Genomic DNA, 20,425 nt, shown 5'->3' on the forward strand with positions numbered 1-20,425 from the left:
ACAAATAAAGAATTCTATTTATGTAAAATTCATGAAATAATTATAGAGATGAAGAACAGATTAGTAGTAGCCAGGGTAGGGGCGGGAGTGGGGTGTGGTGTGTAAGGTATAAAGGGGGTACAGGAAGTTTTGTGGATTTGGTACAATTAACTATGGTGGTGATTACCCAAGACTATACATATGACAGATTGCACAGAGCTATGCAATTGAGCCTACATGCTTATGTGCATACACACACTACACACACACACACACACACACACACACACACACACATGCATGAGTATAACTGGTGAAATTTAGATGAACAGTAGATTGTACCAGGTTCTTGGTTTTGATATTGTGCAAGAACTGTGTAAGATGTGAACACTGGGGAGAGCCTGGGGAAGGAGAACATGGAAATTCCTGTACATTTCTTTGCAACCTGATGTTCTTAACAATTATTTTAAATACATGGTTAAAAGAGGTTATTTTTTTTAAAAGACAGGATAGAGCCAGAGGAGAACAGTGAATGCCTAGATAAGGAGTTTGTACCTAATTTTGTAGCCAATGGGTAATTATCAGAAAAATTTAAAGAAATAGTTAGCAAGATGAGAGCTGAAATTTATAATAATTATGTTGCAGGTAGGATGTAAGATGAACTGAATCAAGAGGAAAGAACAGGGAGGCCAGCTGGGATGCTGTTGTCCAAGATATGTTTTTTCCTTTAAATATTTACCCTTTTTAGGTTGTGCGGTTGAGCGACAGTGGTGGTTATGAGGAAGAAAATAGAACTCCAGGAAAGTCATTCATTTGAAGATGTTTACCGAGCACCTATTTTATGATAAACGGACATGGTCTCTGCTTTCAAGAAGTTCATAGAGGGTGGATTAGACAACACGTAAGTCAGAATATACCTAAGATTAATTTCAGAGAGTGCAAAGTTCTATGAATAAAATGAAACTGGATTTCAGCTAGAGAGTGACTTGGGAGGGAGGTTCTTTAAATAAGGTAGCCAGGGGAGGAATCTCTGGAGTCTAGATGAGACTTCAATGATCAGAAGGAACCAGCTTTATAAAAATTTAAGGGAATAGTGTTCTAGGCAACTTGGAGAAGCAAGTGTGAAGGCCCTGAAATGACAAATATGTTTCTAGCCTTGGTGCCTGGAAGATAGGAATAGCATCAAACCAGAGGAGTTTAACTGCAAGAGGGTCGGGCAGTGGAAGACATGGTAAATTTAATTTGGGACAGATTGAACTTAAGCGGTTGGCCAAACCATCCTGGAGGGCTGGAATGGGAACATGGTGGGTAGTACAGTTGAGGGAAGGTGTTTGTGGGCAAAGAAGACACTGTTGGAAAGGGAACGACTGAAGATGTGAGCAATAAGTTGATGGAACTAGCAAGGAGGATCACTTGGGAGCACCGGGGCTGTCATCGATCTTTAGTGAAAAAATGTAAGGACTCCTGGTTAGGGAAGAAGGCAGACACAGCTTTTCAAGTTAAGAGAAGTGGATAAAGACTTGGGCTGAATGACTTTGCTTTTCTTAAAACAATTTTTAGACAGTCCTTTTCCCTATCTTTTAAAATTTATTTATTAAATTGATTAATTAATTTTAATTGGAGGCTAATTACTTTACAATATTGTAGTGGTTTTTGCCAGACATCAACATGAATCAGCCACAGGTGCACATGTGGAAACAGAAAACAGTCTCAGAACTCTTAGCTGTTTTTGATGATGGTAGTGGTAGGTGCCATAGGGCCTTGATGAAGAGAGATTAATTGAAGATTTGACACTGGGCTGGAAATAAGATCCATGCAATTAACTGGTAATTGACCAGTTAGTCAAACTTCCTTCTCTATTTGATCACTGACGTCTATTCAGCTATCCATATATACTATTCATTTGTATCCACAATAATAATAATAGTGCTTGATGTTTACTTAGTGCTTACTGTGAGCCAGCCATCATGCTCAGTGTTCTAGGAGCTTTATCTTATTTAATTCTTATACCAGTTCCCATTCGGACATAAGGATACTGAAGCCTAGGCTTATTAAAATTTCCACCTCATATAAGCTGATAAGTGGCAGAATAGGAACCCATATGCAGATTTGTGTCATACCAAAGACCAAAGACTCAGAGGTTAAAATATCTGCCTGCAATGCGGGAGACCCAGTTTTGATCCCTGAGGTGGGAAGATCCCCTGGAGAAGGAAATGGCAACCCACTCCAGTATTCTTGCCTGGAGAATCCCATGGACAGAGGAGCCTGGTGAGCTACAGTCCACGGGGTCGCAAAGAGTCAGACATGACTGAGCGACTTCACTTTCTTTCTTTTCTTTCTTTCAAAGACCTGCTCTACTGCTATTCCCATGGCTTTCTGTGGAAGCTTCCTGCGGGCTGGGCCTACTTAATGTGATCCACTTGGTGTGATGCCCACACAGTTATATTAAGCTTTTAGTGAGAGAAATATGTTAGGTTTGTATTAGTTTCCTGTGGCTGCTGTAACAAATGACCACACACCGTGTGGCTGAAAACAACAGAAATGTATTCCCTCACGGCTTTGGAAGCCGTGAGAGTCTGAAGCCATGGTAGTCAGCTGGGTGGCACTCCCTCTGGAGACTCTAGGGGAAAATATAATGTCTTGCCTCTTACTGGCAATGGCACCCCACTCCAGAACTCTTGCCTGGAAAATCCCATGGACAGAGGAGCCTGGAAGGCTGCAGTCCATGGGATTGCTAAGAGTCGGACACGACTGAGCGACTTCACTTTGACTTTTCACTTTCATGCATTGGAGAAGGAAATGGCAACCCACTCCAGTGTTCTTGCCTGGAGAATCCCAGGAGCGGGGGAGCCTGGTGGGCTGCCGTCTATGGGGTCGCAGAGAGTCGGACACGACTGAAGCGACTTAGCAGCAGCAGCAGCTGCTGGTGCCTGTGCACACCTTGGGCTGCATCACTCCAGTCTCTGCCTCTGCCTTCACATGGACCCTCTTCTGTGTCTTTTAAGGACACTCGTAATTGGATTTAGGGCCCACCTGGATAATCCAGGATGATCTCATCTCAAGGTTCTGAATTACCTCTGTGAAGATTCTTTTTCCAAATGAGGTCACAGGTTCTGAGAGTTAGGACACAAACATGTCTTTTGGTTGGCCACCGTTTAACCCGCTAGATGTCTGATAGTAAAAATGTCTAGACGCAAGTGCTAAGGGGGTTGTACCGCTAAACTCTTTCCAGCCTGTAGTCAGGTCAAATGCTCTACAAGAACAGTTTGCACTTTGACCCCACAGCATACAGATAGTGAGAATTTGTTGGTGGTAGGGGACTAGTGAGTATATGAAGGTATGCCTTAAGGGCTGACATTCTGATATTTTGATTGAGCATCACATTTTAAGACTTGATCTTAGGAAGAGCTGGTGCTGATGTCCCCAAGTTGAGTTAGTTGCTCAGTTCTCTTGGCTCATAAAGCATTTTATTTATATCTCTGTTACTGCATTTATCAAGATTTATTATAAATTATTCTCTTATATTTTTATCTCTCTCATTAAGTGTAAACTTCAGAGGGCATGCACCGTGTCTTATTCAGCTCTGCTTAGTAAATGTTGAAGAAGCCAGTCAGTGAAGGAAAGGACTAAGGAAGGAGTTATGCAAAGGGACATATAAATCCTCTATATTTCCCAGATCTGAACATGGACATATGAACAGACCATGAGGAGTAGAGTGTGAATTCATCATCATTGTATTATTAGCCTGTTGTGCTATATCTGATACATACAAGAGTCTCAGTAAAGAATGCTGCATGGAATTGAAACTGAAACAAATATTGAAATCTGAAAGCTTAAAGAGTGAGATTTGATTGCTTCCTAAAAACAATACTGAAAGCAGTCTGAAAAGATCTAATTTAATCTGCCACAGAAATAGTCTGAAAACAATCATCTACATCATTTAACTTCATTTTATTTTTTTCATTTTGCTTTATATTTGGTGACTCTTAACTTGAGTCAGCACGGTTGTAGCAGAAAGAACAATTATCTGAAAATTAGGCTGAAGTCCTGCCTTGCTCCTCACAGTGTATATGATGTGGAACAAATCACTTAGCCCCTCCCAACTTAGCCCCTTTATCTGTAGCATATAGGTAATCATGTTACCTATCTTCTATAGGTGCTATAAGGATTAAATTAGTTTGTTAAACATAGTTTAAGTGCCTTACAAACAGAAGGTGTTAATATTGAAATCTTTTTCACTTTTAAATAGAGAATAGCTAGAAAACGTATTAAGAGGTGACTCATTAATAATACAAACCAGTAATAAAGAAACCGTCAAGATTTTGCTGTAAGAATTGTATTGATAATAAAGAACAATAATGTCTTGAATGGTGTCTTGTATTAGTCCAGTACTGTATTTCTCATCCTAGATTTAGCAAAAAATTTGTAAATTATGTAAATTTTTACTATAACTCCCAAGAGCAAGAGAGATAGGAGATAAATCAAGAGAAAGACCAAGTTATAACTGTAGTAACCCAGGAAAGAGATGAAAAAGGGCTTAAGTATGAAGTGGTAAATATTATATTGTAAGTTCATGGACCTGCACTTTGGAAACCCTGCTCTAGTGGGAATCTAAATATTTGACTTCCATGGTGGTTGTCTTATTTATTATAGGACTTAGTGGAACCTATTGCTTAGAGTGGGATACCCCTCCCAGAACAAGCTGGGAAAATCTCCAGGATGCCAGCCAGGGCACCGAGGAGAGTTTCCAGGGATTTTAGGCCACTGCCACTCCCTCCCTTCCTGGAAAAGAATGCAAAGTGCAGCTTCCATCCCCAGATCCAGGCCATATGCTCCATTAAGCATTGTAGGCGCCTTGCCCGGTTGTTATTTTAGTAAAGCTGGTTGTGCTCCTCAATTTCCCTTAGAGGGCCCACTGGGCAGGCCAGCACTGGTAGAGCCTTGCGTTTCCCCTCTGCTTGACCCACGAGCTGTCTGATGGAAGTTCTGCCCATAGTATTAGAGCTGGCTCAGGAAGCCTGGCTTTCTTGCCATTGTAATGGGTGTTGCAACTCCTGGCCTCTGCGGACCAGGCCAACAACAGCAGAGTAGAGTTGATGTGGATTTTGAGGGTGTTATGGGGAGATGACACTGCAGGAAGGAATAACTGATTTAAAGCTATTGCTTTTCTCTTAGAGGCAAGGGGCATGGCAGGACAGAAAGAAAGGAAAAAGAAGTAGTATTTGCCCTAAGAATCTATCTGCACATTTTTAATATATCACTGTTCAAACTGGTACTTTCTGTGTGTGTGCTTCACTGAATTTATTTCCACTGTATTAGGGTAGAATTTAGATAATTTAGAAACAAAGAATTTTAATAAATCATCAAGCCTTGAGTAGAAGCTCACGGGTTTGTTCACCTTCTAATTTCCCATCTTCAGATTCCTGTTATTTATTTATTTATTTGAGCTGTTTAGTTTATGCCACAGTGTTCTTAATCTTAACTTCATCTGGGGAAATCTTACTGGGAAGATTTACATTTGGAAGATCAGGATAATCTTCACATGCATCTGAAGGAAACAACGCCTCCCCTCCCCTTTGTTGCCTCACCCATGCATCACTAGGAGAAATAGCAGTATTGGAAAAAAAAAATTGCTGCTGTCTGTGACCACTATACCCACAGAAAAGGAGTGGGAGAGAAAATACCTAGCCGTGGACCAGTCATCCCACCCCCTGCCTTGTGCTGCCTTTGCTAGGAGCCAACTTTCCCCCTTGGGTCTTTGGGAGATGCTTAATTTTAATTGACTCAGAGGAGTTGTACTTTGTGTCTGAAAACCACACAGAAATGGGAAGTAAAAGAGTTCCACTGCCCTCCCACCCTGCCCGTCCAACCACATACACATATACACACACAAACAAATCCAAGGTACTCAACAGCCTTCAAACGGAATCTTGGGCTGGTACCAGAGTCTAGGCTTGTGACAGGCTTTGCATTTCCAGCAGACTTCTCAGAAATTAGGTGACCCCTGCTCACACTGAATGGAACTTTGTTGTAAACTTTGACCTATGAGCAACCCAGAGGGGATGTACCTCTAAATTGGATTTTCCCCTTTTCATTAATGGTTTCCAAGCAATTAAAAATAGTCACCCTAGTGGAGAGGACAGAGTATGAAGGTGCAGATTCTGTTGCTCTGAAACGCTTCTGCTTTTGTGCAGGGATGCTAAATGTTTCTCCCTGTTCCCAACAGTTTCCCTGTCCCCGGGTTCCATTTTTCACTTACTGCCCTCCACATCTTTGTGTTTCACAGCCCATGGAATCTTGGCTTCAGAGAAATAAATGGACCCAAGAGAGAGTTATATTTTAAGAAACAGAATGATGATCGCTCACATTTTAAGTTAATAATAAAATCCAAGTGTAATTGGCCAGATCTTCCCAGCAGGGAGTGTGTGTAACCCGTCATCTGGGCAACGTGAGAATTTGGCACTTACGTGGCACAGGAGAGGCCACCCGCATACAGCCGGGGGGACCTACTTAGGAGCCTGTGGCTAAGAGAAGATTAAACACTGAGAAAGTTCTGTGAGCAGAGAGGACAGACAACGGCTGTGAAGGTGGGAGTAAAATGAAGAGTTGTTTGTAGAGTTATGTGAATTGGGGAACAACAGAGGGTATATCTGTCCTGCCTTGTAAACATGCCCTTTCAAGCTCACACCTCCCCAGCTACAAGATTCTGAAAAGTGTATCCTTACTGGTCCCATTTTTTTAACCTCCGGGTTACTCCCTGATCGATTTCTATGTGGTTTCTGTCTCCTTTCCTTCTCAAACTGCTATCATCAAGGTTACTGACGACTTTCTTGTTGAAAAGAAGAAACAAAACAATAGAAGCTGCTCAGTTTTATTTAACCTTGCCTACCATCATTTGACATGTTTTAATTTTTGTGACACTGCTCTCTTTTTTATCTTCTTCCTCTCGTCTTCACTTCTCAGTTTAAGAAGTTTTGCTGCTCTGTTCCACAGACATCTTTCCTTCTCCTCTCTTACTCTACCTACTCTCTCTAGGGAATATCAAGCATATTCATGGGGAATATAAAACATTTTCATAGGGAATATCAAGCATTCATATGTCAACAATTATTAAATCTATATTATTAGTTCATTTATCTTTTCTGAACTTCACACCCCATGCATCCTATTTGCTTTTGAATGTTTCTTTTTGCATGGAATGCCCTAAAACTCACCTAAATTCACCATGCCCATTTGCTCAAACTTTTTCTCCTCCTGTCCATCTGTTTTTGGTAAATGACATCATAATTTCCTGATGCCAGAAAACTTGCTATCTTCTTTGTTAATAGCTTTCTGATTGATCTCCCCGTTTCCAACATTGGTCTCTTCAAGCAACAGACAGATTTGATTCTAAAGAATAATTCAATCCTTGCTTAAATCCTTGCAATAAATCAATCCTTGCTTAAAAGCTTTCAATGGCTTTCCATCACAAATAGAATAAAATTCCAGCTTCCTTCCATGCCCTGTCTGATCTGCTCCTTGCCTTTCTCTGTACCCCTTCTCTCATCACCAGCCCCTTTGTTTAATCTACTCCAAAGACTTTGGCCATCTTTTCACCCCTCGCTCACCTCAGGGCCTTTTGCTGTTTTGTTGCTTGGGATATTCCAACTCCAGATCTTTGCACAACTGGATCCTTTTTTTTTTTTTTTTTTTTTTGCCTGGTTCAAATGTAACTTTCACAGACAGGTCTCTGCTGTTTATCCTAGTGAATTCAGCACCCTTCCTAGCCACCTTAATTGCTGTTTTGTATTATACTTTGGAATTTTCACTATCTGAAATCATCTTGTTTCTATTTTCATTGTCATCTTAGAACGCCAGCTCTATGGGAGCACACACTATATCCTTTTTACCGTTAAGAGTGCCTGGAACAGAATGGGTGACCAATGAATGCTTTTTAATTGAAAAAAAGGATACTATCCGTAGATCCTGAGTTCAGCCAGACTGCTTACAGCTCCCTGAACTACAGCACACCTGCACATTCTGCATCCTCTGCTTATATGCTTTCCTCTTTTTCAGTTCAAATTCTGCTTATCCTTCAGTACTTGACTTTGTCACCTCCTCCAGGAAGCTCTCTTTGATTTTATGAGTTCCTGGTTAACACTTCCATTAGATTCTGTAGCACCCTGTGCGTATCCTTATTATACCAGTAGCACATATGCAGTTAGTATGAAGTTGTTTGTAATGTGTCTGTCTCCCCCATTAATTAGCTTTTGGTAGGGATAGTGTTTTATTTGTATCCTGAGCTTACTGGGAATCTATAAAAACCTACCTAATTATTTTGTTGAATTATTTGTTAAGTGATAGAACCCTTTGGTAATATAAATAAGCTGTCTCTCAAGTTCTTACACTTGCCAAGTTTTGATTTTTAGACACTGAGGTTTTTTAGAATGTACATAAACTTCCTTATAGAAAAGGTTCATAACCCCGCTAAAGTTTTCTGAAATAAAAATAACATTAAATACTATATTACAATTTATTGTTTATTATGTTCTGTGAACCTCTGACATAGATTCTTATTCACAAATAACTTTTCAAGGTGTATATAGTATTATTCTCATTTTATATACAAAGAAGCAGATTCAGATGTAGTAATATGTTCAGGCGCATACAGCTAGCAAAGCAAAGCTGGAATTTGAATCCAGGTCTTTGATTTCTAAGGCCAGGCTCTTTCTGCTACACCATGCTGCCCCCTATAGGACAAGTTCACATTTTAGAACTGTTTATTAAAAATATCAATTATTATCATTGTAGAACATATAAAATTGGCTCTTATAAGATATAGAATAAAGATGCTTTGAATACCATTTTTAATTGATTAGAAAAATGGCATTTGTTTCAACATGTTCTAGGCAAGAACATTCATTATATTGCCTTTGACTAGTATGTTTTCTCTCTGTTTATAAGTATAAAAGGGTTTTGCAGAAGTTTGTGTTAACTATGATTTTTCAGTTAGTATTTACCACGTAAAGTCGAATTTAATTCCCGAGAGTGGAGGTGGCTTGCTAGGCATCTCCTGCAGCTTGTCTGTAACATTGTCTCCAGATTGTTGTATCCATGATGAGACCAACCTATTTATTTGGCCTCAGGCTCAGGATTCTAGTTTACCCAAGGTTTCTTGCTTTCCCATCTTCACCTCGGGACACTGGTGCCATGTTGGTGGGAAGTTTGCCTGGACCTCCTACCCAGGCTAGGACCTCCTTCCTGCCTCATTCCTGTTAGTCCCTATTTATTGGAGACTGGGCCTGTTTTCTTTACTCCCTGGTTTTGGTCAAATTCCTTTTGTATATGGGAAGCTTGAATTAGACCTGGCATGAATCTTTCCCACTCCTAACTGGATATGATCTCAGGTCATTGCCTGAGCTTCCTACCCTCCCCTGTTCTGATTTTGTGTCTTCTCTGCTTCTAGACTCTTACTGCTGAGCAGTGTTTTCTACTGCTTGCTGAGTCTAATGACTCAGCACAAACCTCATCAGTGGAGATGAGGACCAAGCATCTGGTGACTGAAACACAGAAATTTGGATCTTATTGCTTACCACTCACTGCCTTTCGTCTGTGCATCTCTGGGGATGGTGATGGTGATGGAAGGCAGTCTATATGTGATGATGTAGAATTGATCTTCTTTAGGTTCTGCTCATCTGAAGGGTCTATCAGCTTAGTGATGGATAAGCCAGAAACGGGTTGCTTGTATCTTGCATAATGTAGAGCATCCATGATCCACCTCATTTCACGCCAAACTTCGTCTATTTGCTTTGGAATAAAATGGTAAAATACATTGAATTAGCTTCCCAGGTGATGCTAGTGGTAAAGAACCTGCCTGCCAATGCAGGAGACAGCAAGAGATGCGGAACTGATCCTTGGTCAGGAAGATCCCTTGGAGTAGGGCATGGCAACCCACTCCAATAATCTTGCCTGGAGAATCTCCATGGACAGGGAGGTCTGGCAGGCTACAGCCCATGCAGTCGCAAGGAGTCGGACATGACTGAAGCAACCTAGCATACATGCATGCATTGAATTAGTGAACAGGTTTAAAAAGCTGTTAAGTTTCCCTGAGGGTCCAACATGATACATTTTCTACAGTATCTGGTTTTGAGCGTGGGTAAAATATTTTCAACATAGATTTACTAAACCAGAAAATACCTTGTTTTTATAACCTTTTGTGTCTTGCATGTTTTTTACCCAAGAGGCTATTTCATTTAAGGCAAATAGTGAAAGACTTGGATTCCAGCTGGGATCTGCAACTTATTGGTTCTAGAACAACCTTTGGCAAATCGCTTGACCCCTTTGAGCTTTAGTTGCCTTATTTGTGAAATGTGGACAAAATATTTCTTTTATACGCCACAGGACTGCTGTGATGATTGGGTGAAATGATAAATTTGAAGGTGCTTTGTAAAACTGCAGGGTATATTTCTCACACATGTAAAGTGTTATTAATTCTCAGCATGTAATGAAATATTCCTCATTAGGATTTATGGGGAAGGCATATGATAAAGTCTGAATTTCAGAACAGGTGGAAAAAGAAATGTAGTTGTAGTCCTGTGTGAACTAGTAAAGCATTACTGGAATAAACAGCTTTGCATCTAATTTCACTGGGTGCCTTGGGCAAGCCATTGACTTCTGACCCATTTACCTCGCTGTGAAAAGAAGAGGCTGGGCTGGATGATGTCTAAGGTCCCTTCCAGCTCTGACACTTTATAATTTATTTTTGAAGAACCCTTAGAAAGCTGGGGTCACTCAGTTTCCAGCTAGAAGATGTTTATTGTATGGATACTACATGGTTAAGGTGTCTCTGATTATAGAAGGGACTATCTAATGTTCTATTTTCAAATTTCAATTTTTAGAGTCTTAATCTGTACTTAAAGAATACTCTTCGAAGAATATCCACAAACCAGATGCTCCCAGTTAATACAGAGTGGCTTCTGAAACTGTGAGTTCAGAGTGACAGGCAAGTCTGAGTGAGCTAATGCATGGCACTGCATGGTTGGTTGCCATTTTCCCTTGCTTTCTGGTAATGTTCTATCCTGGAGTGACAGAACTGGGCAGAGTTTTTAGTGTTGTTAATGAAAGCATGAAATTGAGCTTCAGGCTTTGTCAGCCAGTGACTTGGGCTGAAGGTTCAACAGTGGCAGGCCCACTGAACATTATATAGGGAAGAATCTGAAGTTCAAGGAGTAAATAAAGTGGAAGTTCCATTTAACGCTTGGACACATTTTCTTAATGAGATTGTTGCTTTCTCAGCTAGCTTTTATTGATCCCACCTCACGCTGCATACTCCTGTCTCAAAGTGAGGCACTGCATGACTATGGACAGCTTTTGGAGGTCCTGCCAAGGCAGGTACCGTGCTTCTGTGCCTTTTACTCTTGGCTATGCAAAGAATAGGTACTCAGTAAATGATTGTTCAGCCAGTGAAGGTATGAGTGAATGGTTATCTAATACTTGAGATCTCTGTCCTTGGACAGAATTATTATGAGGGTTAAGTAAGATGATGTAGGTGAGTGCACAATGTAAGCTGTATGTTCTTATAAAATTTTCAGTCGTTAAAATGACTATCACGGTTACTGTAGTGGATAGAATGTGACCTCCCAAAATATATGTCCACATCCTAATCCCTGGAACCTGTATTACTTTATATGATAAAAGAGTGAATGTTACCTTTTATGGCAAAAGATGTGATTGGTAAGGATTTTGACGGGAGGATTTTATCCTAGATTATCTAGCTGGGCCTTGATTCCAGTGACGAATGTCTGCATGAAGACATCCTTATGAGAGTGAGGCAGACGGAGATGTGGCTGGCGGAAGAGGAGGCTGTGTGACCACAGAAGCAAAGATTGAATTGAGGTAGCCCCAAGTCAAGGGATGCCAGTGGCCACCAGGAGCTGGAGGAAGCCAAGGATAGATTCTCCCCTTCTCCAGAGGGAGTGTGGCTCTGCCGACACCTTGACTTTAGATTTCTGGCCTTTAGAACTGTGAGAGAATAAATTCCTGTTGTTTAAGCCACTCGGTTTGTGGCAATTTCTTGCAGCAGCCTTAAGAAATGAATACAATTATTAATAACTTGTCCTCCACTTGTTCTCTTTGGATAGGTTGTTTTAGCCTTACTAACTGAGGATGGATAGTGAGATTTAGTACAAAAATTTAAACACTTATGTGTAGAGACAATGTTTATTTCTTAATTTTCTCAGTGATGCAGTGAAGAAGTGTTAACTGAAGAAAAATCAGAAACATAGGTAGAGGGAAACCTATGGACTGAGTTTAACGGACTTAGTTAAGTAGCTCTAAAAGAAGCACAATTTTCACTCATTTTACCTTATACTGTTGATCTAAAAATAACTGACAACATAATCCCCTTGATTTTAAGGTCCAAATACAGCTTCTAAAGACTTGCTGACATGTTTTTAAAAAAGAAAGACCATGAACTCACTAGGTCTGTTGGTTAAAAGTTTTGCATCCATTTCTCACTTTGCCCTTTAAAAATTTTGGTTTTCATCCCATAAATTACACTCCTTTCTCTGTACGCAGGCAAGATAATATTTTTATTAAAATGTAAAGGTGATTGGTTTTCTCACAGCACAGTTACAAGGTGCTTGAGGGGATGATAGATTGGCTATATTTAATGAGCTGTGTTTCTATTACAGCTTAGGAGCATTTGAAGCATTCCAGTATATAAATTATAGCCTAATTGCCCTTTCGGCTTTAGCAGCTCCAAATATGCCCAGTGCCAAGTCTCCGCACTCTGACATCTCTGCCGCATGTGCTGTCTGTAAAGGCTGTATACCTTATCTATGATTTTCTACACCTCCCCCGGCCCAGCCCTTCCTCTCTGGCTGCACTGCTTGGCTTCTTTTCCCAACTGTATTTACATAGACTCCCTTGCTCTTTACAATGTTTGGTTTGTGTAGTGCCTTCAACACTGTCTTAGATCTGGAATCACACAAATGCTCCCACAGCTGGCACTTGCCTCTGCCGATTATGGTGTGTGGTGGACTGAGCGGTGGATGCCAGTGGGTGAATGGCTGCAGCTGGTTTTCATTCTGAGCAGGAGAGACTGAGAAGCCCAATCTCGTTAAGGAGAGAGATGATCCTGCATTAACTCTAGTCAGTGAAATTATCCATGTTGGATGGAGCAGGGCAGTCCACTGAAGGATGTGGGTGCAAGATGGTCTGGTTTTAGCCTGGCCAAGAAGTGCTTTCTTGAACTCTTGGAGAACTGGCTTTCATCCAAGTCTCCGTTTACCTGGCTGGCTAGCTGGAGAGTACATAGAGAGGGCTCTCAAGTTACCTGCTTTAGGAAACCAGAGCAGGCTAGAACTTTAAAGAATTCCTGGCCTCGCTTGCCTTCATCCATCCCACTTAATGGTGTGCTGAAAAGGAAAGAGAAGAAAGCGGTGGAGCCATAGGCTAGGTGAGAAAGAGAGGGGTGAGGACTGTCATCTGGAAGTAAGAATGGAGCCAGGGACTCTTGGAGTATGTGACAGGCTAAAGAAAGTCAGTGTTCTTGGTTGAACGTAATGGATTCAGGGGAGCCTTAGTTGGAATAAAGTGGAAATAGAACCTAAGGTAAAGTTAAAGAAGTGCTTCTATAAAACTAATTATGGCTGTTAAAGAAGTCATGAAATGTTAGAGCCAACTCGGTGCTTGAGAAGTCATCCAGTCCAGTTCTTACAATTGAGGACCTTGGATCAAATAAATTGTCCAATAGTCCAAGGTTTATCAGTGGAAGATTCCAGACTAAAAATGTATGCTAACTGAATTCTGGTCATTCTTCTTCTTACCATGCTCCCCTATTCCTTACATTGGGTTCAAAAGATATGCCAATCTTTCCTATCCTCCTTCTGCTTCTTTCATCTTTTTCCCACCCCCTTACCCTATTAGTATTTCATTTTTACTAGAAATAAAAAAAAAGATGGAAATGGTTTTAATTTTTAAATACTGTGTTTTCAGGTCAAGAAAGCAAGTAAGTTCTTGAAAGGTTTATTTTTTTAGTCTAAGAGGTCACCTAAAATATCTCATTTAGGATGAGAGAAGTAGGCTAGGACTTGTCTGGCTCACACTTTGCAAGCATATTACAATATCTTCTTCATGAGTACTTAATAAACCCCCAATCTTGCATATCATGCTTTAAAGTATTTTCCCTTCTTATTAATGAATGAATGTATAATTTATTGCATACTTATTATGTGCAGGCACTTCAGTGAAATCGTTATATGTATTATCGTACTGAATTCTCTCAGTGACACTGAAAGCTAGTCCTGTTATTATCATCCCTATTTTACAGATGAGGAGATTGAGATTTAGAGAACTTTATTTGCCCAGAGTTCACAGCATTTTCTCATCTTAGGTCCTCATGACTTGCTTGGAGGGTTGTGTAATAGCTTTGTATCTGGTTTCCCTGCCTTTAGTCTTCTCCTTAGGTCTAGGAATGACGTGCAAATTATTTAGTAGCCAATGAGAATGAGCGTTTACTGTGAACAACCAGTGTGGCCACACCGATGCGAGTGGGAGGAACATCCTCCAATGCTTGAATCTATCTTAAACATCTGTGAGATCCTCTTACTGACTTTCTCCAACACTTTGGCAGAGAGTCATGGCTGCTGTAGGTACCTTACAGCATCAGGTACAAATTTCTTACTATGGTCTCTAATAAAGCCTCATGTGATCTGATTTCATTGCTCCTTTCATTCTTACCTAATTTTTCACTATTGTCCTTTACTCAGTTTATGCCCAAACTAATCTTGATCACACATCATTCCCCAGATAGGATTTTTCCACTCTTTCTCCCTTATCTGTTTATGCTTCTTCTTTGGCAGTTCTTCATTCTGTTTCTCCTCACTAGAGACTATCCTATGCCACTAGGCCCAGCTCACATATCAGTTACATCCTCTACGGCATTTTTTTTTATGCCCACAAAGGTAAGTAAATTTTTACTTCTTTGTGTTGACACAAGACATTTATACTTTGTTTTTTTTTTTTTATATTTCTCTTTTGGTACCTTGGAGAAGGAAATGGCAACCCACTCTACTATTCTTGCCTGGAAAATCCCATGGATGGGGGAGCCTTGTGGGCTACAGTTCATGGGGTCACAAAGAGTTGGACATGACTGAGTGACGAGGCAAGAAATTTGGCACCTAAATAATTTTTACAGATAGTATTTGTACACATTTCTTGTTTACCCTAATGAATTTTAAACGGAGTTCAAGGACCATGTGTAATTCAACTTTGTATCTCCCTTCCAGTGCCCGACACTTGTGTCCAACAAATATTGTATTTATCAGATTGATCTGAATGTATGTCAAAGTGATATTCATGATGGGGCTATTGCTGTTATAGAAGTCCCCTCTTATTCATGGTTTGCTTTCTGCAGTTTAGTTGGTCAACTGAGGTCTGAAAATATTAAATGGAAGATTCCAGAAGTAAACACTTCATAAGTTTTAAATTGCCGCTGTTCTGAATAGCGGGATCAAATCTCCTGTCATCCTGCCCAGCATTCCCAGGATGTGAATCATCCCTCTGTCCAGCGTATCCCACCCTTTAGTCACTAAGCAGCCACCTTGGCTATCAGATTGCTGTGGTATCATAATTCTTGTGTTCAAGTAACCCTTATTTTAATTAATAATGGCCCCAAAGTGCACGAGTGCAAGATGCTGGCAATTTGGTTATGACAAAGAGAAACTACAAAGTGCTTTCTTTAATTGAACAGTTGAAAGGCCTATACTTAATAAGGTAAGGGAAAAAAACCTGTATGATGAAATTGCTAAGATCTATGATAAGAATGAATCTTCATTCCATGAAATTGTGAAAAAGGAAAAAGAAATTCCTAGTAGTTTGGCTGTTATATCTCAAATCGCAAAAGTCATGGCCACGGTACATAATAAGTGTTTAGTTAAGATGGAAGAAGACATTAAATTTGTACAATAAGCTATTTTGAGAGATAGGACATTCACATAATTTTTGTCACAATATATTGTTATAACTGTTCTATTTTATTATTGTTGCTAATCTCTTACTGTGCCTGATTTATAAATTAAACTTAGCATAGGTATGTACATATAGGGAAAAATAGTATATCCAGGGTTAAGTACTATTTGCAGTTTCAGTCATCCAGTCTTGAGATGTATTCCCTGAGGTTAAGACGGGACTGTGCCTTCATTTTGTGAATTGGGTTATACTGCAGGCATAAAAGGGCTTCCCAGATGGCACTAGTTGTAAAGAACTTGTCCGCCAGTGCAGGAGAGGTAATAGACAGAGGTTCAATCCCTGAGTCAGGAAGATCCCCCGGAGAAGATCCCATGGCAACCCACTCCAGTACTCTTGCCTGGAGAATCCCATGGAGAGAGGAGCTTGGCAGGCTATAGTCCATAGGGTCACACAGAGTTGGACAGCACTGTGGCGATTTAGTATGCATGCACGCACAGGCATAAAGATCCTAAGATTTGTCCAAGGGATTTAGGGGCACTTTCAGACCAGATCCAAATTCTCTTGATGACTACTCAGTCCCACTGTCTCAAGGCCCTGAGACATTACCATAGGGCTCACACATTTTTAAGCCTTTATAGCTATGCATTAAAATGTCAGTTCTGCCAGAAAGAAGTCCAAAGAATGAGAAATCGTATGTCCCAAATTTGGGTTTACATAAGCCGATGGATCATTCTGTTCTTTTTCTCTGGGATATTGAATTAATTAATACAGTTTTTCTTCTTGTTGGAATTATTACTGGGCTACTGGGTACTACTATTCTGATCTCTACTTCTTCTGGCAGTTGTTTTTCTGTTTGACATAGGAGACTACAGCGACCCACCACAGGGGCCGATAGAGCTCTTATTAACACTGATTTATCTGTAGCTTTTTCTTAAGCCTTTGTTTAAAAACTCATATTTCCCCGAGTTCCGCATTTTAACCAAATTAACAGTCTATTTGCACATCGTGGTCTTTCACCCAGACTGCTGTTCTTTCTCATGCTTGGTTCTCCTCACCACCCTGTCCCTTCTTTCTTACTTTTACCTCCGATAAAACAAACTGTTACCTGAATGAAATCTAAAACTTGCTGGTGTCTTTGTTTGGCAGCTGCAACTTCGCTGTCTGAGATTGCTTCCCTCAGGGACTGTTGGGTATTCAGAGAATCCAGCTCCACAACAGCAGAAAGGCGGCAATACAGACTAATAAATTTCTCCCTGTAGCTGCAAAAATGAACTGGAAAATGGACAAGCAAAATAAAACATGTTAAGATCTGGTATCAAAATAGAGAAATTCATACCTCAGAGAAAACAAGTTGAATGAAAACATGATTTATTAATCCTATCATTGGAAAATATTAGGCCATAAATAAATTATAAATGTGCTCTTAAGGGGCCAGTTGTCTGGCTTTAGTCAGACAGTATTCCCTTTTAAGGTTTACCAAGTCCTGGTAGGGTATGGGGAAGTGGAGTTGGCTGAAGCTGCAGTTTATGTTCAGCCCCTAAAGTTGGGCTACTATTGGGAAAATAAGTTTGCTTACCGATTTAAAGAGAAAAAAAAAAAAGAGACAAATATCCATCTGAAACCCAGTTTTGATTACTATGTCTGATTTCTAGTGTGTATCTTGCATGTTCCTTTCCAAGGCCAGAAGTCCCAGAAGATAAAAGACATGTTTTTCTCAGGGTGTGTTTTGTGTTTTGTCTGGCTGGAAAACTTCCTAAGGACCTAGTATGATGAGTTTTGATTCCTCTTCTGCCTCTCCACTCCTCAACTCCTCTGGAAAGATGATGGAGCTAGTGCGCTGCAGACCATTTTTGTTTTTCCCTTCTTCTCTTAAAAGATAATGGGCTGGAGGCCAGTGGAGACAGCCTAACCTTCATCTCTGCCATGGAGAAGGGAGAGAGGGGCGTGGGTCTCAGCCTGACGCAGGCAGCCTGAGGTGGTCAGATTTTTCATACTTCTCTGATCGGCTCTGCTCACATGCCATAACTTCAGAGTCCAGTAAGATGAGGCAAGCATTCTGATTCAGACTTGTGTAGTACCAGACTCTTCCTGGCATTGCTGAGTTTGGAGAGTCACTTCCCAGGAACCTCACTCACTCTGTGTCCCTCTGACCTGTATCGGTATGCTTCAGGCTTCGGAAATAGGGCTGTAATAACTCACCAGATCTGTGGAAGCATTTTTATTCTGGCTTCTTTGGTGAGGAATTCTAGGAAGAACATCTAATTACTGCCCTCAGGCCTCTTTGCTATTGATTCCAGAGACCTAGACCTGGCCATTTTGGGAAGCTAAAACCACACTACCTCAAAACGGGGCATCTGGTCATCTCCACACCTCACTGAGGAAGCCCTACTTCTCTGCACATTGAGAGATTTTGTGTACCCTACAATTCCCATCTTACCACTGCCTGCTTCCTTGCTTGATTTTCCCTCAGGATAAAACTCAGGTGAGGGGAAGGGTGACCTGCTCTGTTGGATCTGCTTGTATTGAAGGAAGGGGTAGAGAAGAATGGAGTGAAGGCTCCAGTGGCCTGTCCTTAATCCCACTGGGCACTGTTTCAAGGAGTGGTTTCTGATTTCGGGTAGTTTTGGTTTTGTTTTTTTTTTCCCTTTCTCTCTTGTATTAGATCCCTCCTTCTACTTCCTTTGCTCTAACACTTCCTTGTCTAACACTCAGAAGAACTGATCTCAGTAAATGCAAATTATTGAGCTCTTCCCAAATAATCTACATTTCATGCTTTCCCTTGATTATACACCTAGAAGGCAATGGCACCCCACTCCAGTACTCTTGCCTGGAAAATCTCATGGATGGAGGAGCCTGGAAGACTGCAGTCCATGGGGTTGCTGAGGGTCGGACATGACTGAGCAACTTCACTTTCACTTTTCACTTTCATGCATTGGAGAAGGAAATGGCAACCCACTCCAGTGTTCTTGCCTGGAGAATCCCAGGGGCGGGGGAGCCTGGTGGGCTGCCGTCTATGGGGTCGCACAGAGTCGGACACGACTGAAGCGACTTAGCAGCTGAAGCAGCAGCATAGAGCACCTTCTTGACTCAGGATACAATCCAAACATCACAGTAAAGCCAGCTCCTTGAGATCTAGGATTTTCATATATCTTCAGTCATATCTCTGTCATGCCTTCCACCCTCTGCCTGCATCGACCCTATGCTCTGGTCAAGCTGAGCCGACTACAGGTCCTTTTGTATTTCCGTGTTTGTGAACATGCCATTTCCTTCTCCTCCAGTACTTTCTCTACCAATACCTTCATGTCAGCTTCTTCTCATACTGGAACATTCAGGTTAAATATCTTCTCCTCAGTGAAATCTTAACTGGTACCTCTTCCACTCCAGGCAGAATTAGTTTCTGTCTTTTGTGGCCCTAGACCACTTGTTTTTAAATACACCGGGACATTTATCCTGCTTTATTGTAATATTTACTTGACTGATTTCTTTGAGGGCAAAAAACATATCTCCTGTTAATTTTTATTTCCTCAAAACTTGAAACACTATAACTTCTCAAGTCAAGTGTTAGTCGCTCAGTTGTGTCTGATTCTTTGTAATCCCATGGGCTGTAGCCTGCCGGGCTCCTTTGTCCATGGGATTTTCCAGGCAAGAATACTGGAGTGGGTTGCCATTCCCTTCTCCAGGGGATCTTTCTGACCCAGGGATCAAACCCGGGTCTCCTGCACTGCAGGCAGATTCTATGATGCGAGCCACCAGGGAAACCAACTTCTCAAAGTTTATTGCCTGAATGAACAACAAAACTTTTGTATGCCATGATCTGAAGAGAGCTGACCTTTATTCCAAAGTCTCCTTTCCCCCTCTATTCTCTTTCCTCAAGATGCGTTTGATTTTCCTCTTTCAAAAGGTATATTTCAAGTCTGATATTTACTGGCTGCTCTACAGGAAAGAGTCATGGTTACTTTTCAGCTTACTCTTGACCCTTGTAGCTCCCTGAATGTGTCTTCATGCCTTTCAAGGAGGAATTATATCCTGTTTGCGCTTGACAGATGTCCTCTCTTGGCTGAAGAGTGAAGTGTCTCACAGTCTGCCTTTCCAAACCAAGTTGCAAAAAAAAAAAAAATCATCTTTTTTCCCTTCTTTCTAAAATATGACTGGAAGATAGAGGCCCTGAAGAATTTCTTTAGAGGAAATGCTATAAGTCCCATCTGAATTCTAGAACGCCAGGGTGTCCACAGCTCCCTCTCGCTGCGTCTCTTTGTGGTCAGAGCCTCGGATCAGTGGGTGGTCTCCCAGCGCCCACACGGCCGCGCCACCCGCCACAGTGAGCGCCGAGGACCTTCCAACGGCAAGGACGGTGCTTCACTTTCCCACTCTAGTGGTTTTCATCCGGAGCCTTTAATGTCATTTTAACAAATGTGACTTTAACATGGTCTTTTGTGGTTTAGCAATGATACATTTGGTAGCCATCACTGAGAAGGGGAGGATAGACTGGAAGCTT

General features: G+C 41.1%; 1 protein-coding gene across 1 annotated transcript in view; it reads right to left on the reverse strand.

The window, feature by feature from the left end:
* ANKFN1 (ankyrin repeat and fibronectin type III domain containing 1) overlaps window positions 1-20,425 on the reverse strand; it is a 190,422-nt gene that overhangs the window by 5,772 nt on the left and 164,225 nt on the right. The window contains exons 16-17 of the mRNA XM_006076245.3: window positions 17,036-17,202; window positions 9,552-9,765 (exon numbers count right to left, since the gene is read on the reverse strand). Of these exons, the coding sequence (XP_006076307.1) occupies window positions 9,552-9,765; window positions 17,036-17,202 (381 nt within the window). The remainder of the gene's footprint in view (window positions 1-9,551; window positions 9,766-17,035; window positions 17,203-20,425) is intronic.

Source organism: Bubalus bubalis, chromosome 3, assembly GCF_019923935.1.
Source record: "Bubalus bubalis isolate 160015118507 breed Murrah chromosome 3, NDDB_SH_1, whole genome shotgun sequence".
Classification (NCBI taxonomy): Eukaryota; Metazoa; Chordata; class Mammalia; order Artiodactyla; family Bovidae; genus Bubalus; species Bubalus bubalis.